Source organism: Bos javanicus, chromosome 18 (genome assembly GCF_032452875.1).
Source record: "Bos javanicus breed banteng chromosome 18, ARS-OSU_banteng_1.0, whole genome shotgun sequence".
In the NCBI taxonomy this organism is placed as follows: domain Eukaryota; kingdom Metazoa; phylum Chordata; class Mammalia; order Artiodactyla; family Bovidae; genus Bos; species Bos javanicus.
In genome coordinates, this window is record NC_083885.1 from 53,641,829 (window position 1) to 53,666,372 (window position 24,544).

At 58.5% G+C, this 24,544-nt stretch overlaps 1 protein-coding gene across 1 annotated transcript; it reads left to right on the top strand.

The window, feature by feature from the left end:
• Positions 1–530: 530 nt before the first annotated feature.
• PPP5C (protein phosphatase 5 catalytic subunit) lies at positions 531–21,894 on the top strand. Its single transcript, XM_061388743.1, has 13 exons — positions 531–1,506; positions 7,430–7,671; positions 13,369–13,516; positions 14,185–14,306; positions 16,292–16,357; positions 16,659–16,757; positions 17,611–17,716; positions 19,240–19,382; positions 19,486–19,573; positions 19,983–20,023; positions 20,120–20,298; positions 21,129–21,210; positions 21,376–21,894. The coding sequence occupies exons 1-13, from the start codon at positions 1,386–1,388 to the stop codon at positions 21,436–21,438; spliced, it is 1,500 nt and encodes a 499-aa protein (XP_061244727.1). The 5' UTR covers positions 531–1,385; the 3' UTR covers positions 21,439–21,894.
• Positions 21,895–24,544: the final 2,650 nt, after the last annotated feature.

Sequence of the window (24,544 nt, forward strand, 5' to 3'; positions counted from 1 at the left end):
GAGTACTTATAATGGAAAGGAGATAAAAAGTACTGTGTGTTAGGCCCCCTGTCACTTTACATATATGATCTTACCAAACTCTCCTGTGATCCTAAACAACAGGCAGTTATCTCCATTTTGCAGAGAATGAAACTGAGGTTCAAAGAAGATGATCACTTGGCCAAGGTCACACAGCAGGAAAGGGCTGAGCTGTATTTGAATTCAGGATTCAGATCCATTACAGCATCCCTCGCCCTCAAAACAATCAAAAATCTAACCAACAGGGTAGGCTCTGAAGCATAGAGAGAGAGTAGAGGAGGAATGAAAAGCACAGGAATAAGGTGGGACAGGTTCATGTTCTGGCTCTGTGACTTTCTTATTGTATGACCCTGGGCAAGTGCATTGCCCTCTACCAATCTCAGTGTCTTTATCTGTAAAATGGAGGTGATACTAGCTTGTAGCTTCTCGGGTGACTGTTGTCTGTGCTAGGGTCTAATTGCCAGGACAAGAAGCTTTGAGGGTGGGATAGCTCGTGCTATCCCCAGGAGGGGAGCGGGAGCAGAGCCTTAAAGAATTTATACTTTAGCATTGAGTAGTGGCTGTGGGCTTGGGAAAGGTGGCCCGGAAGGGTGTACAGTGAATGGGGATTGGGGATAGGAGTGGCATCTGGAAATGTTGCCTAAGGCTAGACTATTCAGGGTCTTCTAGCTCATCAGAAAAAGTCTCGGTGTTCTCCTAACGGCACTGAGGAGCCATGGAAGGCGGCTGAGTGAGGGGTGAGAAAGGAGATGGTGCAACAAACTTCTGAGTCTAGGGGATCCAGGGTACCTTTAGTTAATAACTTAGAAACTCTGACCCTTTCTTCTGTCGGTTTGAGAAACTGCCCATTTTCCAGAGAGGGATAAGTGAGGCCCTGAAGAGGATGAGAAGATTTGTTCAAGGTCACACAGGTACTTGACAATAGGGCTAGACACCCCCGGCTCGGGTTCCGCGTCAGGGACAGTACTGTCACAAAGAAAAGCCACACCCACCAGCAGCGTTCGCAAACCACCTACCATCCGGAGATGACGGCAGGGAGAGCCCACTCTAAGACCCCGAGAAACTTCTGTGGCTCGGAACACGGAACTTTGGGACCAGGGGCCACGCCGGGCCTTTTTGCCCGCGCGCCCCTTTTCGCCTCCCTCATTGGCTCATTCTAGGAAGGGCGCCGTCGGAGGCCGTCTGGTCACCTTGTCCTCCGCGCGCTCTACGGCGAAACGACCCTGCGCAGGCGCGCGAAGGGAGCTTTCGGGGCCCGCGCTTTACGACACTTGTGCAGCAGCGGCAGCGGCAAGTCGGCACTCCTTCGCGACGATTCGGCCGGGTGCCGCTGGAGGCCGTTGCCAGGGTGGGGGTCGCTTTGCGGCATGGCGATGGCGGAGGGCGAGCGGACTGAGTGTGCTGAGCCCCCCCGGGACGAGCCCCCGGCTGATGGCGCTCTGAAGAGGGCAGAGGAGCTCAAGACGCAGGCCAACGACTACTTCAAAGGTGCGCCCGCCCTGGAAGGAGTGAGGGAGGGTGGAGAGCAGCCCCAAGTCAAGGGGTGCCGGGCCCGCGCGGAACCATGGCAACGCGGAGCGGCAGCCTGGGCGCGGGGCAGGCACTACCAAGTGACCGGCCGTGGGGAGGGCGAGGATGGCGCTACCAAGGGGCGACAGAGGGGGCTCCGGAGAGAAGGGGTGGTACCTGGAAGTGGCGAGCGGAGCGGGTGCTAAGTGGGGAGACCGAGGAGGGCGCTTCCAAGTGTGAAACGGGAGGGGGACCGGAATGGGAGCACCACCAAATGTGAGACCCCAGAGGTGTCAGCTTATGGCGCGACCTGAAGAGGGCGCTACCAAGTCGTGACATGGGGCGGAGGAGTGATGGCGCTACCAAGTGGGGAGACTCCAAGTGGAGAGGCACCAAGTTGGGGGAAGGGGGGGAACTGTCCCGGTAGAGCAGGCGATCGTAGGCATGGGAAATAGATCATTAGATAGGAGGGCCAGGAAGGAGGAGATTTGAGGTTACTCCAGGAGAGGGAAGGTTCTGGGGGTAGAGGTGAGGCAATCCAAGACTCGTATGACTTAGGATCTTAGGAAAGTAGGGTGTGGGTGCACCCATTCATTCATTGATTCGGTCCGTTTATTGAGCATCCGCTGCGTACTAAGGACTGTGGTTGACTTTAGGTACACAGCAGCAGGTGACACAGATGTGGCCCTGCCCTTAGGTAGTTTGTAATTTAGCAGAAGAATCAGACATTGAGCAAACACACAGAGAAATAATAAAATACTTAAAAGCTGTGATGATTCCTTTGGAAAACCCCCAACAGAGACATAGAGAATAAGGGTTGGAGGCCACGACCTTAGAGAGGTTGGGGAGGGAAGGCCTTACTGAGGAAAAGGCATTTAAGTTTCAGAGGACATTTGGGAAGGAGTGTCCCAGGTGGGTGGTGCTGCCTGTGCAAAGGCCCTGAGGTTGGAAATGAAAGGAGACTGGCTGGCTTGGCTGGAACTTTAACAAGTTAGCAGGGAAATAGATACAAGATAAGCTTAGGACAGGGGCCAGATATCTTAGGGTTTCATAAGTCACTGCACAGACCAGTTCGGATTTGACTCGACTCTCCCAGAGGGGCTCTTGAGTGGAGAGATGGACCAGCCTGGAACTCTCTAGTGAGGAATTTGGGCAGGATCAGCCTCTGGGTGGACTGCAACAGCCTATGGGAATGGAGGAAGTCGCCTTGGAAAAGAAGGGGCTTAGGGTAGAACCTTAAGGAATTCTAGTAGTTAGAACTGAAGAGGCTGCATTGGAGTGGTCCTTGAGGTGGAAGGAAAATCAGGAAAGCTGAGAGAAAGGAGTGCTTCTGGAAGGAGGGGATGTGCCTGAGGTGGGATACCGCAAAAGCCAGCACCGAGCATTGATCATTGGATTTGGCTCTGTAACATGTTGGTGGTAGCCTTGACCCAAGCAGTTTCTAGGGGATGATGGGGCTGGTAGCCAGAGGGGAGGGCGCTGAAGAGTGAATGGGAAATGAGGAAGTGGAGACAGCCAGTGTTGACAGGGGTCTTGAGAGTTTTGGTTCTGAGGGGGAGTGGAGAACTTGGGGGTGGGGGGTGCTGCTTTTTTTTTTTTTTGAAGAGCAGAAGAGACTAAGACTATAGACCAATAGAGTTGATCCTGAATGAGAGAGAGGAGGCTCATAGCAGAGGGCCCTGGAGGTGGGGTGTGGCGTGGGAGGGATCTCGAGCCTTAGCGGAGAGCTAGCCTCTGGTGGGAAGGTCAGGTCAGACTGGAGCAGTGAGAAGGAGCTGGGACTGGTGAGAGGTGAGGCTGGAGGTAGACCCTGGAGGCGGGTCAGGGAGTGTGGATGTCATCGCGAGGGTGGCAGGAAGCCATGGGACATTTGAAGAGAGGAGCAACATGGGCTGCTTAGCAATGGAAGGGGATCCCCCAGTGGCCTTGCAGAGACCGGACCCAAGGACAAGGCTGGAGACCCGGAAAGAGAGTAGGATGGTGGACAGGTGAGTGGTGCCCACCGGGCCGGAGAGACAGAAGCCGACTCAAGAAGTGTTTCAGAGGGAGAGTGATAGCGGTCACCTGGAGAGAGGGAACCCCAGGAGGGAAGAGCAGGATGCCAAAGGCCCAGAGGTGAGCCGAGCACTGAGGAAGTGAGCGGGGCTGGAGCCTGAGAGGCCAGAGTTGATGGTGAGACTGCAGGGGGAGCCTGAGCATCCCACTTGGGGACTCTGAGGAGGCAGGGATGGTTCTGGGCGGGAAAAGGACGGGATTGGGTTTGTGGCTTTAGAAAGACCCCTCTGGAGGGGAAGGACTGGGGGCTGGAAGAGCTTGGGGGAGACTGAGGCAGGACCCTGGACAGGAGAGGATGAAGGCCAGACCAGGCAGAGATGGGCAGTCGGGATAGATGTGAAAGAAGAGATTTGAGAGACTTTCTGGAGGTTGACCTGACAGAACAAGGTGACTGCCTGGCTTTGAGGGTTGACAGATCAGGTGTCCCTGCCAGGGCCCAGTCTCCAGCATGGGGCAGTGTGGAAGGTGAGACTGCTCCTGAAATGGGGCATGAGAAGAGTGGCAAGCATGGGGGCAGATGCTGAGATGAGGGGAGAATTCTGGGAAACAGTGGGCCTTCCGGAGGGGCTCCTTGCCCGCCCAGGACCTGGGTTCTGAGCTCTGGGAGACCTGAGACTGGGCAGGTAGCCAGCGGCGCTGGCACTGAGCTGGAATGGAGGGGGATGCCCCTCCTGGTCCAAGCCCCTTGCTGTCTGGCAGGCAGCTGTAGGCACAGGCCTCAGTCCCAGGGGTCAGGGGAATAACAATAAAAAGATTAATTACAGCTCGCCTTAATTGAGCCCCCGCGGGGGCCAGGTACACCACTTTGTCTAATCCTCCCCTGGGCGCTGGGAGGCAGGCAGGAGCGGCCCTGTTTGTTTTATAGAGGAAGCTGAGGTTCCGAGAAGTGAAACCGCTTGCTCAAGGTCAGAGTGTGCGAACAGCATGGCCCGGATATCCCCCTTCCTCACCATGTGCTTGGCTCCCACATTCAGAGTCCTTACCCACAGCCCTACCTGGAGCCGTCCTGGCCCCGGGGCGGTGAGGGGGGAGACGAGGGCCCCCAGGGGCTTGCAGGACCCTAGCTGGTTGACCCCTGGGAACTCAGGCCTGATCCAGAGGCCCCAGTGGGGAAGAGCCTGGTCCCTCGTGTCATTCACCCCTCTTCCCCTCTGAGCCTCATCGCCCCCCACCGCCTTCTGTATAAAGACAGGGGTTCCGTTTAACCCCCAAGGAGGCCCCTGAGTCCAAGACTTCACGCGGTTAAGGGCTCAGGCTGCCCAGGTTCAAATCTTGTTTCTTTGTCTTACCTGCCGTGTGACCCCTGGGAAGACCTTAACTTCTCTGTGCCTCACTTTTCTCGTCTCTAAAATGGGGCCTCCCTTGAGGGTTAAGTGCACTCTTATTTGTAGAGCTGGGCTGGGATCTGGTGTCGATAGCTATGTGAAGCCCAGGCCCCTCCCGTTTCCTTTTTTCTAGTCTCTTCCCTTCAGTGAGTTGTTCAGTCAGTTCTTTTATGAGCATCTGCTGATCGCTTTCTCGGCTATAGCCACATTTCATCTGGGAGTTCCTTTAACCCTCACAGCCAGCGCATGAGGCGGGACCGGTTGTGCTTCCCACATTTCAGATGAGCAAGCTGAGGTTCAGAGAGGGGAGGCTATCTGTCCAGGATCTCATGGTCAGGATCCTTAGAGCCTGATGTCAGGCTCCCCACCCCATGCCCAAAGGTACGCGGCAGGCACGCTGGCTGCCGGCCTCTGGAATCTGGCCAGGAGGCTGGAAGGAGTCCTCTTAGGTGTTGGCATTCCAGGGAGGGTCGGTCAGACTCGGCTGGCTCGTTCCGCCCCGGCATGTTTCTGAGAAGTCCTGGGCCTGCCCACCAAGGCTCACGGTCCTGGGGAGACACACCCATCACCTAACGGTGACTGCCCAGAGAGGGCAGGCCTGGGAGAGCGGAGCCTTGGGGCGGGGGCCGCCCAGAAAGGTGCCTGACCCCACCTGGGTGTCAAGGAAGGCTTCTCAAAGGAGGTGACATCTGAGCCATTTGAAAGGTTGCCAGACGTTAGCTGCGGAAGGGATCATTGTTATATTGTCCTGGCACCTCCCAGCACCTGGCTTCCTTACCTACTGTTGGTGTGTCCGTCTTTCTCTTTCTTTCCTACCTTCCTTCTTTCGTTCATTCAGGAACCACTCATGGAGCTGGGAGTCCTCTTCCGTTCTTTCCTCCCGACTCCTCCTCCTCTGAGTCTCAGCCTCAGCATCCCCTCTAGGTGGCCCCAGCCACAACACTGCGGGTGTCACGGTCTGAGGGCTGTGATCTGTGTGTGGTGTGTCCGTCCCACCCTCCAGCTGGATCGTGAGCCCCTGGACAGCAGGCCGGGGTGGGCTGTGTCCTCAGACAGGGCCAGGGTCAGAGTAAGACAGACAGTGCCCCTGCCCTTTCAGGACTTAAGTTCACACCGGGAGGCTGGGCAGTAAGCAAACACGACAAGGGAAAGTCCTATTTTCTCAGATGCCTCTGGGGAAAGGAACAGTGGGAGTTAGGGCAGGAGTTCTCATTTTAGGCTGCGGTCGGGAGGACTCTCTGAAACTTTAGCCCAGAGTGGGTACGTAAGTTGCCCCGGGACACACAGCTCGCTAGGAGCAGAGCAGGGATGGGGCCCAGGCTGCCTGCCCCTGTGCCCGTGCCTGCCCCATGCCGGTCTCCCCCAGAGGCCGCCTGGTACGGAGGATGAACGTGGGAGTCCACGGCGCTTGGCCTGACTCGGAATCCCTGTCTGCCACTTGCCGGGTGACGTGGTTTCCCTCTTAGAGCCTCATCTGGAAAGTGGGGCTAACGCAGCTGTCCTTGGGGTGCCATGAGGGTTCAGTGCAGGGACCCGTGTACCAAGAGCCCCACAAGGCACCTGGCACACCACGTCCCCCCAGGTCGGGCGCTCCCCCTGGCTTTGGTCTCCTGCCTGTTGAACAGCCACGTGGGCCAAGACAGCTCTGCAGATACAGACTGAGCGTCTGACCTTGAACGAAACCTCTGTGGCTTGCTGTAGAGGGAGCACCAGACGGTGCTTATGCCGTGGGGACATGTGGATGCCCCGGGTCGGGATGTAACGTGCAGGGCACAGCCGTGGCGCATTTCAAATAAAATGGACTTTTCCCCTTGGCCAGATGTCACGTCCTGTCGCTGCACCCTGCTCTGGCTGTGGACTTCGGGATGCGTCCTGCCAGTCCCCCTGCCCTCACCTCCTACCCTCCCCAGGCTCAGCCCGCCCCAGACACACCACCCTCTTGCTGGTGCTAGAACTCCGTGCTCTCCTCCCCAGCATCTTTGCACCTGCTGTTCCTTCTGTGGGGAATGCTCTTCCTCTGGTCTGCTTTATCGCTTCCTTTGAGTCTCTTTGATGTGTTGCCTTCCTGAGACCTAAGTAGGTCCCTTTTCTGTCCCCACTTCCTGTTTTACTGGAACCCCTCTTTGGGCTTGTATAATTGTTTTGGGGCTCAGGGCAGACTCAGAATTGCTGATTACCATCTCAGGGCTGGCACTCACTAACATACCCTCTCCGGGGCACATTCAGAATGCCCTCCGGAAGTCCCAGAGGAAGTGTTGCCCAGCTGGGGCCTTGGTGGGCGATGGTTGGGTGGGCAGGTATGTGGAAGTGATTTAGGGAGTTAGGGATTTGGGCTTGTGCTAGGGTGGGACAAGTCAGGAAGGGGAGCGGGCTGGAGAGACGTTTCTGAGCTCCATTCTGGGCCTGAGTTTCTCCATCTGTAAGTGGGGGGACTGGCCAGCACCCAGCCTAGGACCCCTGCTGGCTGGGGGTGGCACCCTTGCCTCATTACCCCCCCCCCCCCCGCCCCTGCATCTTCACAGCCAAGGACTACGAGAACGCCATCAAGTTCTACAGCCAGGCCATCGAGCTGAACCCCAGCAACGCCATCTACTATGGCAACCGCAGCCTGGCCTACCTGCGCACCGAGTGCTACGGCTACGCGCTGGCCGATGCCACGCGGGCCGTCGAGATGGACAAGAAGTACATCAAGGGCTACTACCGCCGGGCTGCCAGCAACATGGCGCTGGGCAAGTTCCGGGCCGCCCTGCGTGACTACGAGACGGTGAGTGGGCCTGAACCAGGCTGGTGCTGGGGGCCAGGCGGGGCGGGCCGGGGCCTCCTCGTGCTTGGCCAGACCTGATGGGCAAGGTGTGAGGAGGCTGTGCACACATTTACTCACCGCTCGCTCATCCAGCACATGCCAGCTGGGTTCACAGCCCAGCTTGACCTTGGGAGAGGGGCGAGGCCTCTCTGTGTGCTCTTCCCCATGTCTGTGAAATGAGGGGGCAAAGACCTGCCTCTTGGGGTTGCCGTGAAGAGTAAACGAGCCTCTGCTTTTCAGGCATTTAGAACAGCACCTAGCACGTAGTCGGCACATGTAATTAACTATCCTGATTATTGTTGTTATTACTGTTGGTGAACAAGAAGCACACAGCCCTTCTGGTGGAGCTTATAGTTTGGAGGAGGGCAAAAAAATGGAGCTGTCATTGGGAGGGCAAACAACCATTGCAGGTGAGGATGTGGGCCTGGGAGAAAGAGAACAGGGCGAGATGCTGTAGAAGGACAGCACACGGGGGTGTGTTTTGATGAGGTGACGAGGGAGGGGACCCAGAGGACAGCAGGGACTGGCCAGGTCACTCGCTCATCCACCGCTCCCGCTGCTGTCACTGCTGTGGTCATGATAGGGGAAGGCCTCACAGAGCACGCCTGCATGCCAGGCTCGTCCCCTCCCCTTCACGTCAGCCGGCTGAGTGACTTGTGTGGCAGCCCTGTGAGGCGGGAACTATGGTTACCCCCATTGTACAGATGGGGAGACTGAGGCCCAGGAGGCTCAAGGCCCGCCCACCTGCATGCAGCTGTTAAGCGGTGGAGCTGGGGTCTAAACGCAGGCAGCCCAGCCTCCGGCGGGCGTCTCCCCCCATCCAGAGAGTCACTCCTTGAGAGCAGGGGTTCTCTTTGTTCTGGGACGCTCCCTGGGACGGTGGTTGACACCCAGCAGGGGCTTAGCGTTTGTTGAATGAATGATTGTCGTGCCCCCCCCTTACACGCGCACACAGCCTCACTGCCTCCTTTCATTTCCTCCGTCACACGCTCTGAGCAGCTTCTGTTGTGTCAGGCAGGACAACACGGGAGGCCAAGAGCTGCGGACTGCGGTTGGAAGGGGCAGGTCACACGGCCGGGGCGGGCTGCTGGCCGCCGGCCCCGAGAGGAGGGCGGCCTTCAGTGCAGGTTCGCTCCGAGCCCTGGGCCAGGGCACCTGTGGCAGGGCAGGCAGGGCAGAGGCAGGGAGGAGGAGAAGATTTAGAGCCCGGGAGGTGGAGTGGAGGCGGGGGCTGGGATGACCCCCCAGGAGGATGGTGGAAGGAGCTGCAAAGCGGGGTCCTGACAAGCTTGGACTCCCCGGCTGTTCTGAAGCCGGTCCCCTGCCTGGGCCCGGGGTGTCCACATTTGGCGGTGGTGCCGAGAGGCGTGGCCACCTCCCGGGTGGCTGTCGGGCGCTGCTGAAGTGGTGTGAGAACAGGTCACGGGGCCTGGAGGGCTCAGTAATGAGTAACTCAGGAGGGCAGTTGGGGTGGGTGGGGGCAGGTCTCCAAAGCGGGGGAGGGGCTGGGGAGAGAAGGAAAGGGGCAGAAGATGAGAGGAGCCCCAAGTGCAGATCTGCACGGGGTCTTCCCTACTAGGTTGCAGGGCTGTCTCCCCAAGGCCCGGAATGGAGGTTTTCTCACTGCTCGATCCAGCCTGGGGCCTCGCAGCGCATACTCCTGGAGTCTGAGATGGTCACTTCCAGCCATCTCGCGGGCATACACAGCTTTATCCCGGCCTTGCGGGATTCGTAGGGGCTGGGTTACGGCCACTTTCCCTTTGGGGGCTCTGCCAGCAGCCCTGGGGACCCCCTGCATGAGCCTGAGGTCCTTGCCAGCCTGGACCACCCGCCTGCCTGCAGGCTGTCCTTTCTGACACATTTCATCAGACTCTGGGTGCAGGCAGAGGGGCCAGCCTCGGGGGGGTCCCCATGCAGGCTCTACTTCCAGAGCCATTGTGTGGTGACACGCTAGGGATTCGCAGAGCATGGGCCCAGACCCCTCTTAAGTCTTGGCACTGCTGGAGGCGGAACCAAGACACGACCTTGGTTAGACAGCATCACGTGGCCTGGCTCTGAGGTGAAGGGCCTTTCCTTTCTCAGCCTCAGTTTCCTTGTCTGCACGCTCACTGCGGGCCCAGCTCTGTTGTGAGCGCTTTACGTGCTTTGTACATGAAGGAAAATGGATTTACCATTTTACAGCACAGAAACTGAGGTCTAGAGAGACGATGTCCCTCCTCCAAGGTCGCCCAGCAGAGACGAGAGGCGTGAACCCAGAGTCCATGCTTATAACGCTCAGTGGGCTGTTTGAGACCAGCACTTCTGTCTTCATCAGATAGACTAGAGAAGTCAGCAGTTCATTTTGGAGGAAGTACACATATGTGTGTGTGTGTACGAATATTTTTCATTTGTGTGAATACGGGTGTGTATTAGGTGTGAATTCTTACCTTGAGTCATGGTCTCCAGTCTGCAGGCCACTCATGCAGGGGCTGGATTCACCGGCTCCACGGTCAGAACGCCAGGCCGTGAGCTGTGTAGCTCTGAGCGCTTTGGATCTCCTGCCTCGGTGGCCTTGTGAGGACTCAGTGAGAGTAGGGCCCCCACTCAGGGCACTTTCTGGGTGTGCTTTCTCTTGGGGGTGTCTAGGAAGAGCCCACGGCCCCCCAGGAAGGGCTGTGTGCAGACACAGGGCCTTGTTAGGGGCTGGGGGCTTGGGGGTGTCTCCACTCTGCTCCGCCTCCAGGGCAGGAGCTGATCGCCCCTCTCCAGGTCCGTGTTGAATCCCCCCACCAACGCCTCTCCCTTGTCTCCAAGTTCATTCTTTCAGGGGGACCCTGGCTCCAGGATTCCCGCCCCTTTACGGGTCCTCTTCTCCCAAGATTCTACCTGTGTTCTGTCCTGTCTGCAGCTGGAGCTCAGACAGTCACGAGGGCCCAGGCTGGGTCCGGGGGACTCCGTCTCTACTCCCGACCTGCCCCCTGGACTTCCTGGGTTTGGAGGGTTTGCAGTCCCATGTGATGCCGCTGGAGGTTTTACTGCGGAAACAGTAGTGAGCGTGGTTACCAGGCGCCACCCAGACTTGCTGGGGACGTCCTGTCGCGTGGAGCGTGTGCTCTGGGTCACCTTCCTGAACTCTACAGAGCTCCCGTTTCCCAGATACATGCCGGCCCCATGGCATCATGTGGGGTCACGAGCCCATGTTACCATATCATTGGTCTGAGTCCCTGGACTTACAGCCCGGGAATACTCGCGGCTGAAACCACTTTGGAAAAACAGCTGTTTATTCTACGAGCGTTGTGGTTTCACATGCAGGTATAAGGAGTAAGGCAGAGCCCCCACCGCCCCTCTCCCCCAATGACATGCCTGGCATCACTGTCACAGGATGCTGACCGGACACAGCCCAGACCCCACTTGCTGTGAGATCCCTCTTCTTAAAGAGAAGTCCAGCATTCAGTTCTGAGCCAGCAGGCCTCGGGGCCTCCCGCCGCTGCAAGACCTGGAGGCAGACCTGGAGGCCTGGCTCCAGAGCCTGCTCGTAAGACCCGGACCTGCATCGTGTCCCTGGAAGGCGTGACTGGCGCTGTGGGGACTGTGGCAGTAGGTGGGGAGGGGTCCTGTCCGAGCGTGTGTGGTGGGACCGGGATCTTCAGCAGGGAGAGAATGGAATCCTGGCTTCCTGGGTCAGTGACTTCACCTCCCCCAGCCTCAGTTTCCCTGTCTGTCCCTGAGGTGGAGCTGTGATGACATCACAGAGAGCTGCTCTGAGGAGAAAGTGAGCGAGGTCTTCGCTTACAGCCTCAGGCACAGAGAAAGCTTAGCTGTGCGCTGTTACTGCTCCGTTCCTTTGTTCCCGGGGTCATCAGTGTTTGCTTCTGGCCGCACCCCGGCCCGCGAGCTCTCTGAAAAGAGGGCGCTGGCTCAGAGGAAATGCTTAGTGGGGCATCCGCCCACTCGGGGCGCTCCTTACACCTGGGACACAGCCTCAGCCCTGCCCTCGTGGCCACGGCCACCTTCCACTGGGGAGGTAGACCCAACTCCTGTGGTGCTCAGGGCTGGGGCGGAGGGATGAGGGGGAGCCCAGGGCCCTGTGGGAGCCCAGGGCGGGTGCCTGACCCAGCCTGGGAGATAGAGGGCGGGGGCAGGGGGCTGAGACCTGGAGGAGGAGGAGGCAGGGCTGAAGAGTCACTGAGGGTGGACGTGAGGTGTTCTGGGCCAGGGGTACCAGCCTGCAGGTGAGAGGGGGCTGTCATGTTTGGGGACTTGTGGCTTTGGTCTGGCTGGTTCACGCTGGGCAAGCAGGGAACGCAGAGGGCTGGGCAGGCCCTCGTGGGCCAGGCGGAGCTGCAGTTTGGATTTCATCCTTGGCCGTGGACTCCTAACCTCTGCTTGTTGGGAAGTACTCCAGGGACTGTCAGGGGCCACCTCTCTCCCAAGCCTTGCGCCACACCCCACCGCAGGTGGAGGCACCTGGCAGGGTGCCTTGGCCCGAGCCTGCCCTGACCCGGCTTCCTGCCTCCACACCTGGTCTGCACGCCCGTTCTTGGGGGTGAGCCACACTGACCCTCGGGGCTCATCAGCAAACACCTTTGCCCCGGCTTCTGATGCAGCCAGGCTTTCCACCAGGGTGCGTTCGCTGCCTGGCACCCGCGTTTTCTGCACTGTGGCACAGGGCTGTGGGAGCCCACTCCTGGGGAGGCCAACGGGGGGCAGGTCAGGCAGGATCCACTGATAATTACAGGAAGAGTTACAGGTAACTGAGGCTCAGAAACGTGAATTCATTTGCCCAAGGTTACCCAGCACGTAAGTGGCAGAGTTGGGGTCTGAATGCAGCCCCCGCTCCCTCTGGACTTGGGGGATCAGAGTCTGTAGGAAGCGAGACGGAAGGGAGGGGAGGGGACAGGTTCCTCTTCCTGGGACCTGAGTGTGTCCCATGGCCAAGCGCCCAGTGCTTCCTGCATACGATCCCGTGTCATGGACGCGGCAGCCTGTGAAAGGGGCCGTGGGTGGCCTGTGCTGCCACACGCCCTTCGCAAGTGTTTGCTCGTTCTGTCCTCCTGGCAGCCTCGGGGTTCATGCTTTGTCACCTCCACCTTCCTCAGGAGGGAACCAAGGGAACTCGCTGGTCCTGGGTCTCCGGCCCGAGGTTGACCCCGGGCGCCTGACCACCAGGTGCCGGCAGCTGCCTGCAGAGCTCGGGCTGCACGCCAGGCCCGTGCTGGTTCCTGATCCTCCCCAATAGCCTGTCACCTCCCCCACCTCATAGATGAGACAACTGAGACTCCGGGTGGATCCAGCCCACGGGGACCTCTCAGCCCCTCTGGTTCCAGCAAGGAAGCTGGAGCAGGGCCAGTTTTATTTTGATGATGGTCAGAGCTGCGGTGTATTAAGGAGCATCTGAATGGGTTAATATGTTTTCCCTCCTGGCAGCCCTGTGTGGGCAGCTGTCGCGCCCAGTTTAGGGACACAGAAACCAAGACCTAGACGGGGAGCGACTCCAGGCTTGCACCCCTTCTCCACGGGACTGGGTGCTCTGCTCAGTGTCCGTGGAGCCCTGGGCCAGGCTAGCCAAGGGCAGTCATGGTGCCCCCGCCTCCCAGTGACCCCTCTGCCCCGCGCCTCGCCTGGGGGCTGATGACTCTTTCCTTCCTTCTGTCCTCTCTTGCCCACCTTGCGTACCAGGTGGTGAAGGTGAAGCCACATGACAAGGATGCCAAGATGAAGTACCAGGAGTGCAACAAGATTGTGAAGCAGAAGGCCTTTGAGCGGGCCATTGCGGGCGACGAGCACAAGCGCTCTGTCGTGGACTCACTCGACATCGAGAGCATGAGTGAGTCGGGCCCGGGTGCCCCGCTGTGCCCGTCCCAGAGCCTTCCTCATCCTTGCCTGGGCCCTGTGTTGCTGTGCGTGCTGGGCGCCTCTGGTCCCTGCGCCCCCACGCTGTCTGTGCTCCTGGAGACCCTGCCGTCCGGCCTGGGGGCTGGAGGGCCTGGGTGTGGGCGAGCTTCCTTGCCGTATCCGTCCTGCAGTTGCACCACCCGTCATGGGCCTGACTTGTCCCTAGGTCCTCTGGGCACTCAGAGGCATCTATCATTCATTCCACGGGTGATTATTGGGTCCCTACTGGGTGCCACCATTGTGGGCACTGGGGATACAGCTGTGACCCGCACAGCCCCTGCCCCCTGGAGCGGGTGTCCTAGTGGGGAGAGAGGACGGATAGTCAGTTCACGTGTTAAATGCTAGCGGATCAAGTCCGGGGGAGAGGCTGCCAGAGAGGGAGTGCCCTGTAGGCGGGAGGTCAGGGAGAGGGCCTGTGAGCCCACCTGAGCAGAAGGGGCCGGCCGTGAGAGGCCCCGGCCAGGGAGCGGAGTCTTCAGCCCGTCCCCTCTCAACCTGTGTGTCTAGCGCCGAGCCTGCCCCGTGCCTGGGGGCCAGGCCCCACTTCCCATCCTGACAGTGGCCGCGGCCCCTGACTCTCCTCCCCCCTTCACACGCCAGCCATCGAGGATGAGTACAGTGGGCCCAAGCTGGAGGACGGCAGGGTGACAATCACCTTCATGAAGGAGCTCATGCAGTGGTACAAGGACCAGAAGAAGCTGCACCGGAAGTGCGCCTACCAGGTAGCACCCCCCAGAGCCCGGGACCCGGGGTAGCCTCAGGGCGCTGGCCCAGCCTGAACCCCGCCACCACGGGGGCGCAGGAGCAGGGCGGTCCCACCGGCTGGCACTTGCTGAGCCCACGGTGTGCCGGGCACCCTGCAGATGAATTCTTCATCTCCAGCATTTCCATTGGTTACTTTTTAATAGCTTTCGTCTCTCGGCCCCATATGTTCGTGCATGTCATTTACCTTTTCTGTGAGATCCTTCAACACATTTTCCACACAGTTATTTTAAAGTCTCTGTCTAGATCTCCCACCATCTGGGTCATCTCTGGGTCCGCTTCCGTTTGTCTGCTCTTCCCGTCTTAGCGCTTTTTTCTCGTGGGCCAGACACTTTGTGTAGAAGCACAGTAGCGATGGAGACAGATACTCTCCTGCAGACACGGGCAGGCCCTGCTCTGTTGGGCTGCCAGAGTGATGGGCTGTGTCCGTCCCCCCTGCAGTTCAGGGGCAGCTCGAGTTGGAGCTGGCTTCAGAAGTGTCCAGAGGGGAGCCAGGACTCCCCGGGGGCGGAGCTCGGGATCTCCGCCCCGCTGGAATCCCAGGGATGCCTGTACGCTCTCAGGTCTCCAGCTTACGGAGCTGTAGGAAAGTGCTCTGATGTTCAGCCCTGCTGCTGGGGTGTCTGAAGGGCGCTCTGCTCTCAGTCTCGCCCCCACGTTTGTGCCTCAGGTGGCTCCTGTCCACCACGTCGCCTCGCGCCCTCTGTGTGTGGCCATGGGAAAGAATGCACAGGCCTGGGTGGAGGCCTCTGCCGCAGGGCCCCCTGGGCTCTGGCGCGCCCGCTCCCCTCTCAGCCTGGCCCTCCTGCTGCGCCACCGGGGGGAGCACAGCCACCGTCGCTGTCCCAGGGAAGAGCTGGTCGCCTCCCTGTCTTGTAGTTTGACTCATTTAGGTTTCTTTGAGTCCTCACTGTGAGATGTTTCAGCGTGTTCTTTGTTTTTTCTTTTTTCTTCTTGTTTCTTGGCTTGTTTCCATCATTAAGGCAAGAGTGACAGTCTTTCGTAACTTTCTACATTCTGACCGGAAGTGGATACCTCCTGCTTTTCTTTGTTAGCACTGTTTTCCCAACTTTTCACTTAGCAAATTGTTAAACCCACAGAAAAGTCAAAAGACCAGCACAGTTAACGTCCATAGCCCCTTCACTTAGTCACAAGTTATTAACGTGTTGACACTTCGCTTTATCTTTCTATGTATATGCATGTGTACGCACACACAGTATTTTCTTTTTTTCCTTTTTCCTGAACCATTTGAGGATAAGTTGCACCATAACCTGTGTCCCCTAACAACAGGACATTCTACTGCATGACTATAGTCATTCCCACCTTGGAAATTCAGTGGTGAGAGAATAACACTGGCTGACGCAGACGGCCCTCAGGCCAGCCGCTGCTGCCCACGTGGCCAGGTGTGCATGCTGCTGCCGAGTCTGTCTTCAGTCCACAAGGACTAGTACTGTGTGTTTCCAGGCTGATGGTTTAGCTTTCCCCAGTTTTTTTCCCCAAACATCCTTTTCAGCTGTTCTTTTTTTTTTTTTCTAATCCAGAATCCATTGAGGGATCAACGATTGCATATGGTCTGCTGTTTTACTTTTTTGCTCATTTAGAGCAGCCTCATGCCTTTTGGGGAGATTTTTGTGACTTTGACACTTCCATGTTTGCAAGCCAGCTATTCTCTTAAACGTTCTGTATCTGGATTCATCCCACGTGGTTCTGCCTGATGCTGATCGTTTTAAGAGAAACGGAGAATCTGGGTTTTCCCATGAAATACTCCTGATGTTTTAATGCTGCATAGCCCACTCAGGTCACAGGCTCTGTTCCCAGCGGGCACGTACTCGGCTAGGCCTCCCCTCCACCCAGCAGCATCTCCTGGCTAGTCTGGTCTCCCCGGGGTCGGGGTGGGCGGCTGGCCCTCCAGCGGGCCCCGCTCACAGCCTGCCCTGCCTTCCAGATTCTAGTACAGGTCAAAGAGGTCCTCTCCAAGCTGAGCACGCTCGTGGAGACCACACTCAAAGAGGTGCGTGCTGGGGGCGGTGTGCGGGCGGGCGGGCAGCTCCCTGGCTGGGGAGGGCCCACGGAGCTCAGAAACTCACAAACGCCCCCCTCAACCTTCTCCCCAACCCCTGGCTTGGTCTCCCTTCCTCCCACCCTGTGTATCTCCTGTCCCTCTCCTCCCCTTTGCATTTCGTGCTCCCCGCCTGTGTCTGTTCCATGGTTCTTCTCACTCCACTGTGACCTCTCACCCCTCCTCTCCCCTCTGCCCCCTCCACACGTCTCTCTCTGGGCCCCTCCCTCTCCGGCGGCCTCTTTTCTTCCAGACAGAGAAGATTACAGTGTGCGGGGACACCCACGGCCAGTTCTATGATCTCCTGAACATATTTGAGCTCAACGGTTTACCCTCGGAGACCAACCCCTACGTATCCTTCCTCAGAAGGGCCAGCTCCTCCTCCCCGGCCTCTCCTCCCAAGTGTGGAGTACAGGAGGGAGAGGACTCCCTGCCTGAACCTGAGAAGGGAGAGGCCTGATGAGCACCCTGGCCCCAAGCCGGGCTGGAGCAGCCGCCGGCCTTGCTCTCCAGGGTCCAGGGCCAGACAGGCCCGGGCTGGTGCGCGCCTGCTGTGACCTGGGCATGAAGCCAGTGCGTCCAAGCCCTGGCTTCTCCTCGTCTTGAAACAGGGCTGGATGTGTGTCCTGCTGAAGAGTGAGTACGTGAGGGTGGGGCAGCCCTGCCCACGCCTGGCTTCCCTCTTGGCCGTGCCCTTTTCCGGCTGTGCAACTTGGGCAGGTCTCTTCACCTCTCAGTTCCTCAGGTTTGTTGTTTGTAAAATGGATCTGCCTCATCAGGCTACTGAGACGGGTAGCGTGTTCATACCTGGGATGAACACAGGCTCGGGGGCCCCGGTCCTCATTGTATAAGTATTTGCTCATGTTAGGATAATTGTTCCATGAATGGCCACTGGGCGGGGCTACCAGGCCCATGTCCCGATTGCCCTGTGGCTTTGGGCCTGTATTGCAGGGAGAGCTGAAGCCGGCTAACCGCCTAGGGTCTTTCCCTCTGCCGTCAGTTTCCCTAAGAAGCAGGCGAGATTGGGGACCTTGGGAGCTCCTGAGGCTCAGAGGGGCCAAACTACTGGGTCAGACCCAAAAAGTGAGGAGAGCCCAGGTGCCCCGAGCCCTGCTGGCGTTCTTGGCCCCAGGGTAGTGCCAACAGGAGCAGGGTTGGAGGGGCTAGGGAGGGAGCACTCCCCCTTGTTTTCCTTAGCAGGGCAGATATTTAATGGCGACTTTGTGGACCGTGGCTCCTTCTCCGTAGAAGTGATCCTCACCCTTTTTGGCTTTAAGCTCTTGTACCCAGATCACTTTCACTTACTTCGAGGTGAGCTGGGGGGTCAGCATGGGGTCTGGGGTCAGTGGGGGTCTGGGGTCAGCGCGGGGCCCTGGGCAGGGCTTGTGCGGGATAGCGATTGCAGGCGTGTTTGTTTTGTGTCTTCACTGAGACCATGCACGGGGCCGCCCTGGCAGGTTGGGCAGGTTGGGCACTGGGCACCAGCATGGCGTTAGTGGAGTTCTGTGGGCCCCGGTGAGGACTTTGGTCATGGGGGGCCTCTGAGCAGAGGAGGGTCAGGGGCCATCTCTGGTATTAATAGAACCTTGTGGGCCTCTGTGTGGGGAACAGACCAAGGGCTGAGAGAGGGAGCAGGGAGACTGGTGGTAGCTGGACCCAGGTGGGAACAGTGGTTGGATGCGGACTCGCTTTTTGAGTAGAGCCTGAGTGTCTGCTGGTGGGCTGGATGCAGATGTGAGAGAAAGAAGGGGTTGGAGGGGGACACTCCCGAGTTTTGGCTGGAGCATCTGGAGAGCTGCTGCCACTGAGAAACTTGGGGTGACGGGAAGAGCAGAGTATAGGCTGGAAAGTGGGGAGCTTGGATCTGGATGTGGCTGTGAGGCGGAGAGGAGATGTCTAAGAGGCCTCCGGGGGCTATAAAGTGGGGTTCCTCAGCGTATGTGTGGCGTTGGGCTGGGTCAGCTCACCAGGGAGTGAGGACCGAGGGGAGACCCTGCCTGCTGAGAGGGGGGACAGTGCAGAGGAGATGCGGCAAGGAGCGGAGGAGAAGCGGGATGGAGTAGGGGCAGGGGCTGGACTGGGGGCTCTGAGACGCACGAGGCGGTCCGGTGGCGGAGACTCCACACTCGCAATGCAGAGGGCCCAGGTTCAATCCCCGGTCAGGGGACAGCCGTGCTGATGCCCCTGGGTTCACATCCAGGTTCAAGGAGTTCTCGCAGTGCTCCTGGCACGTGGCATAGATCCCATGAGCGCCTACTGCAGGCCTCCTTGGAGGAGGCGGCGCAGAGCTGGACTCAAACAGTCCGGACTCGGCAATTGTGGGGGGCCTGGCTGCTCCCTGGCCTCCCCTGGCCCCAGAGGGAGGAGGACGGTTTCTGGTGGGAAGGTAGACGCCCAGGCACAGGGCTGGCCCACAGCAGGCACTACAGGGGCGCCTTTCTTCCGCTCCAAAAACCCCCCCTTTGCTTGATGTTTCTAGCATGATAAGTGTGGCTGGTCCTTTAAGAAGGAATCCGAGTCTCAAGGGGACAAGGGACGTGCCTCTGGTCACTTAGGGTTGGGACCAGGGCTGGACCCATGGTGATCAGGGCCAGCCTAGGCCTTGTGACCACACACCTGTGGATCTTCTCGGCCCGTCCGCCCCTCTAGACAGAGGACTGAGAACAGCGTCTCCACCTCGCGGGGTTGCTGGGAAGGACCCGCGAGCTGCTGCGTGGATGCCACTGGCTGGGGCTGCCGGGCGGTCCTCCTTGGCCTCGGCTGGGGTCTGAGCTGGAGGGCGCCCCGCCCAGCAGCGGGATGCTGAGGTTTCTCTTCATGCTGCTGTCGGCCAGGCAACCATGAGACGGACAACATGAACCAGATCTATGGCTTCGAGGGGGAGGTGAAGGCCAAGTACACAGCCCAGATGTACGAGCTCTTCAGCGAGGTGTTCGAGTGGCTCCCGCTGGCCCAGTGCATCAATGGCAAAGTGCTGGTGAGGCAGGCTCCCCGACCCGGCCACCACATGAGGCTGCGAGGCAGAGCGTGGGGGTGTGGCCGGCCCCTCCCCTCACACTGCTGTCCCCCCTGAACCCCAGATCATGCACGGGGGCTTGTTCAGTGAAGATGGCGTCACCCTGGACGACATCAGGAAGATCGAGCGGAGTCGGCAGCCCCCAGATTCAGGTGACCGGGTGGCCAGGGACAGCCTCACCTTCCTGTCCTGCATGTTGGGTCCGTGCACCTCCCTCGTGGGGTGGTGCTGGCCGGGGAGCAGGAGTGTCTGCAGCCGTCATTTATTTAACTCCCTCCAGGGACCTCCCGGGCAGTCCAGTGGTTCGGACTCCATGCTTCCACTGCAGAGGGCCGGGTTCCATCCCTGGTCGGGGAATTACAATCCAGTGTGCTGCGAGGTGCAGCCGGAAAAAAAAAATACTCCTTCCAGCTTTGGGGGTCATACAGATTGAATGGGGTCTCGTGGGGAGGTTGGTGGGGAGGCCCGTGGTGGCCCAGAACCCCGCCTCAGGTGCCCTGTGACCTCCGTGGAGGGTGGCATCCTCGCCCAGCCCCTGACGCTCATCTCTCTCTCCTCCAGGTCCCATGTGCGACCTGCTCTGGTCCGACCCGCAGCCGCAGGTCAGTCTGCCCGGGGCTGTGGTTGGCAGGTGCGGGCTGTGGGCAGGGCGGGCGGGGCAGCGGGGAGTAGACGCCCTGAGCTGCGTGTCTCCCCAGAACGGGCGCTCGGTCAGCAAGCGGGGCGTGAGCTGCCAGTTCGGGCCCGATGTCACCAAGGCCTTCCTGGAGGAGAACAAGCTGGATTACATCATCCGCAGCCACGAGGTCAAGGCCGAGGGCTACGAGGTGGCGCACGGCGGCCGCTGCGTCACCGTCTTCTCTGCCCCCAACTACTGGTGCGTCCCCACCCCCGCCTGCCGGGCGCTCTTCGCAGCCCACTGGTTTTCTTTTCTTTTCTTTTTAACGTTTCATGGTAGAAAATTCCAGAGATACATCAGATACTGTAATGAACGCCCACATACCCGTCACCCAGGTTCAACAATTACCGACTCTCACCCCACCCCTGCCCCCACCGTGGGCTCTTGGGAAGCTAACCCCAGGCGTCCTGTCTTCCTCAGGGCGTTTCTGAAGGAAGGAGCTCTTCTGTACATAACAGTGATGACCACTGTCAGTCCTTCAGGTCGCCTGAACCCTGCCAGGGTTCCCTTTCCCCACGTAGCCCTCCTCAGTGTCTCTTTCCAGTTGATTGCTTCCAAGCAGGACCCGTGGTCCGCAAGTTCGAGTTCCCCGTCCGTCTTGCCCTCTGCTTTGCTAGTGTTTGGTTGAAGAAGCCAGAGTCTCCCATGCTCTGGACAAGACCAGAGACTGAGTCCATCCCAGCTGGCCGGTCACCACGCTCCTCTGTGCCCCGTGTTGCCTGGTGGTTAGAGCCAGGGCGTGGTTGGATCTGGGACCCTGTTTTGGCCTGAGCCCTGCCTCCACCCTCTGCCCCTGCTGGCACTGCTCCCCGGGCCTGCTCCTCCCGGCACCCAGCCCCCTCCAGGCTCTCTCTCCTTCATCCCTACTCCTCTTTCTGGGCTCCCAGGGCCCCGCTCCACCTCGATTCCTCTCTCCTGACATCTGTGTCCCTGTCTTTCTGTCCGGGACCCTTCTCCCTGTGTGTTCATCCCCCAGCCCCTCCCAGCCTCTGACTGACCACACGGCCCCTCTGCTCTTGTCCCCGCAGCGACCAGATGGGGAACAAAGCCGCCTACATCCACCTCCGGGGCGCTGACCTGCGGCCCCAGTTCCACCAGTTCACAGCAGTGGTGAGTCCACCCCCAAGCCTGGGCCAGAGCGGAGAGCCGTTCTAGGGGCGGGAGGCGGGGCGGCGGGGGCTGGTTTCTGCCTCTAGGGCTCCGAGGACCCGCCTCCCGCCCCAGCCCCGCTGCCTGCCCGTTTCTGTATCTGACCCTGTGCCTCTGGTTTCGCAGCCTCACCCCGACGTCAAGCCCATGGCCTACGCCAGCACGCTGCTGCAGTTAGGGATGATGTGAGGCCCGCGTGGCAGGGCCCTGCTCCCCATCGACCCCAGGCCCGGCCCAGGGCAACGTTGGACCCCCTTTTACTTTGTAAAGTTTGTATTTATTCCCCTTTAGGTTTGCAGAGGGGGTGGGGGGCTGGCCACATGGTCTGCTCCCCCGACAAAGAAGACAGAGGTGGAGAGGCTGAGGGTGGGGCGCCGACCGGGCATTCTGGAGGAAGGCCAGCACAGCCGTGGGGGGGTGGGGCCCAGAGGCTTCCCCGCCCCCCTTACTTGCATGGCCCCTCCCCTGCTAAAGCAATAGGGCCCCGCCATAGGAAGACCCCTGGAAGGAGGGTCGTCAGGGAGGCCTCACCTGCACCCCCCTCCTGGCAGCCCCAGGGTGGGGCTCGGCTGGGGCGCACCCCCTTCCCCAGCTATTTTATGTCTGTAATTAAATATGTTAAAATAAAGTCATTATTGTAAGTCAGCTCGTCTCAAACAGTGGGGCCTTGGGAGCTGCTAGCATTGGGGTGACCACTTCATAGGGGACCTGAGGGATGCCATGAAGGCCTACCCCCTCGCCTCTCATCTCCCTGGAGCTGGACAGGCCTGTCCTGGGGCTACTTGGCCAAGGAGCCCCTGTGTCTGCTGTCCTGGCAGGCTCCTGGGGGCGAGTTCTGCCGCCTGGGACAGAGAACCCCATCCACAGTTCATGTGCGGGCAGGAGCCCCGAGCCCTCACCCCTGACCAGCGAGTGTTCACTGAGGCTGCTCAGGTCAGCCTTGCCCTCACCCAACCCCTCTCAGGGAAGGCCAGCCTCAGTTCTCACCTCACACAATGAAGCAGATGTCTCCCCCCGCCAAAGGAGACTGAAGGTGTTTTCTGCCCCTTTCCCTTTTATTCTCCATTGGCGGTTAATAGTGAATCCCATCTACATTTCAGTTTTTAAGTCTGAGCTCTAAATGAGGCGCCTTCAGTCCTGATTCTATGGGACATTCAGAATAGCCCTGCAGGTTGGTCCACTTCTCCAAAGCCAGCCGGGTGGCTGTGAACCAGTGGGTGTGAGCCACCTCCCTGGGGGAGCGCGCTGTCTTGAGGAAAATAAGCACAAAGTCCCCGTGTGCCGATTGCGTTTGCTCCTCAGTTCTGAGGGCCCTCTGGACCTGCAGGTGGAGTTGCGGCAGGTGAGACACCAGAGGGGGACTCTCTTGCTACTCCGTTTCAGGCGTCCCCAGTCCCGCCTTTGTGTCAAACCGTTTGCTAGAAGAACTCAGGCAGAACTCAAAAGAGCTGTTCTGTGCATGCTTACAGATTATCACAGCAAGAAAAAAAAAATCAGCAAAAAGAAGAGACACGTGGGCAGAGAGAGAGTGGGCGTGGGCTTCTGGTATCTCTGCCAGGGGAGTTGGACAGCACTGACTTCTCCCAGCAACAAGGTGACAACAGGGAAGGCCGCCCAGGCCTTGCTTCTCAGGGTCTTGACTGCAGTTGGTACGTGACTGACCTTAATCTCCAGAGAGATTAACTGATGCCGTGGGGCCCAGGGTCCCCAGCATAGATCTTGGGAAAGTATAGGCCACCCAGAGGGGAAAAAAAAGACCCTCATCAGGGAGAATGTTCCTCGGACTTAGAGGGCCCCCTCGACCAGACCTTTCTTTGAGCGAGATCAATCCTTTGTTGCACTGCAAACCCGGAAGCTCACTGGCTCTAAACACAGGGATGTATCCATCTTTCTCTTTTCCATGGGTCGACAAGGCTGGGCCACACAGTTCTCCCTCGAGCTCTTCTGGCAGGTGTGGTCAGTGGCCTCGGGCTGGACCCGCCGCAAAGACCGGCCTGGCTGGTGGTCCAGGTGGGCTCACTCTAGTGCCTGGTGGCTGGGAACTGTCACCGGAGTGCCCACGCCCAGCTGCCCTGTGCCCACCAAGGAGCTCCCTGAACCTCATGACCTGGCCTCGGAAGTCCCCACGCATCCCTTCCCCCATATGGTGTCCATAGAGCAAGTCTTTTAGGCCAACCCAGATGTAAGGGCCCGGGCAACAGATGACAAACCTCCCCAGGGCACTGCCTACCACACAGGGCCTCACCAAGGCCCATGCTGACGGCACTTTCAGAGGAAGCTTTTTTATTTTTTGTTGCTTATTTTTTAAAACACTTAAAAGTTTATTCATTTTTACTTTTTGGCTGTGCTGGGTCTTCGTAACTGCGCACGGGCCTTTTCTAGTTGCGGCGATCCAGGCCTACTCTCTAGCTGGGGCTCCTCTCTAGTTGCGGTGCGTGAGCTTCTCATTGTGGCCGCTTCTCTTCTTGCTTCTCGGGCGCCCAGGCTTCCGTAGTTGCGGCTGCCAGGCTCAGTAGTTGTGGCACCCGGGGTTAGTTGCTCTGAGGCATGTGGGATTTTCCATTATCGAACAACTGTCTCCTACACTGGCAGGCTCACTGTGCCACTAGGGGAGCCCTAGAGGAAGTTTTTAAATCGTTCACTTAAATTTCTTTCTTTTTTTTTATGCTGACCATTTTTTAAAGTCCTTATTGAATTTGTTACAATGTTGTTTCTGTTTTATGTTTTGCTTTTCTGGCCTTGAGCCATGTGGGGTCTTTAGCTCCCCAACTGGAAATCAGACCCACACCCCCTGCTTCGGAAGGTGAAGTTTTAACCACCGGACCTCCAGGGAAGTCCCCTTAAATTTCTTTCTTTCTCTTTCTCCTTAAATTTCTGATTAAAAGTAAATTTATGGGTTGGTCCCAAGATGCTTAGCGTTAACTTGAAGCCCAGAGATGCCATCATTCCTATAGGAAGAGGCCCATAGCTAGCATTTAACTTGTCAACCGTTGGGTTTGGCCTTTTCTTTTAAGGAAGAGTCAATTCTGGATTGCATCCTGCTGGCAGTATCCTCTTAAGATACTGATGGTTTCTCTTTTTTAACTTAGCATTTGGAGACAACTTTAAATAGAGATAGTATTTGGAAACAACTTTAAATAGAGAAAGTTGCCAAAAAGGTCCAAAGAACTCCAGGTCCAAAGAACGCCCTGTGTATGGGTCAGCTGGACTCACGTATTACAAGACATTTTGTTCCATTGGCTTGCACTGTGTTGGGGTGTGTGCATTTTGTGTCTGTGCACGCACACACACTTTT

What these genes read in the sequence shown, in the direction of transcription:
- PPP5C (XM_061388743.1), top strand. Translation starts at nt 1,386, where the DNA reads ATGGCGATGGCGGAGGGCGAGCGGACTGAGTGTGCTGAGCCCCCCCGG. An exon ending in TCGGCAGCCCCCAGATTCAG is followed by an intron (nt 19,574 to 19,982) that starts GTGACCGGGTGG and finishes TCTCTCCTCCAG; the next exon opens with GTCCCATGTGCGACCTGCTC. An exon ending in GGTCCGACCCGCAGCCGCAG is followed by an intron (nt 20,024 to 20,119) that starts GTCAGTCTGCCC and finishes GTGTCTCCCCAG; the next exon opens with AACGGGCGCTCGGTCAGCAA.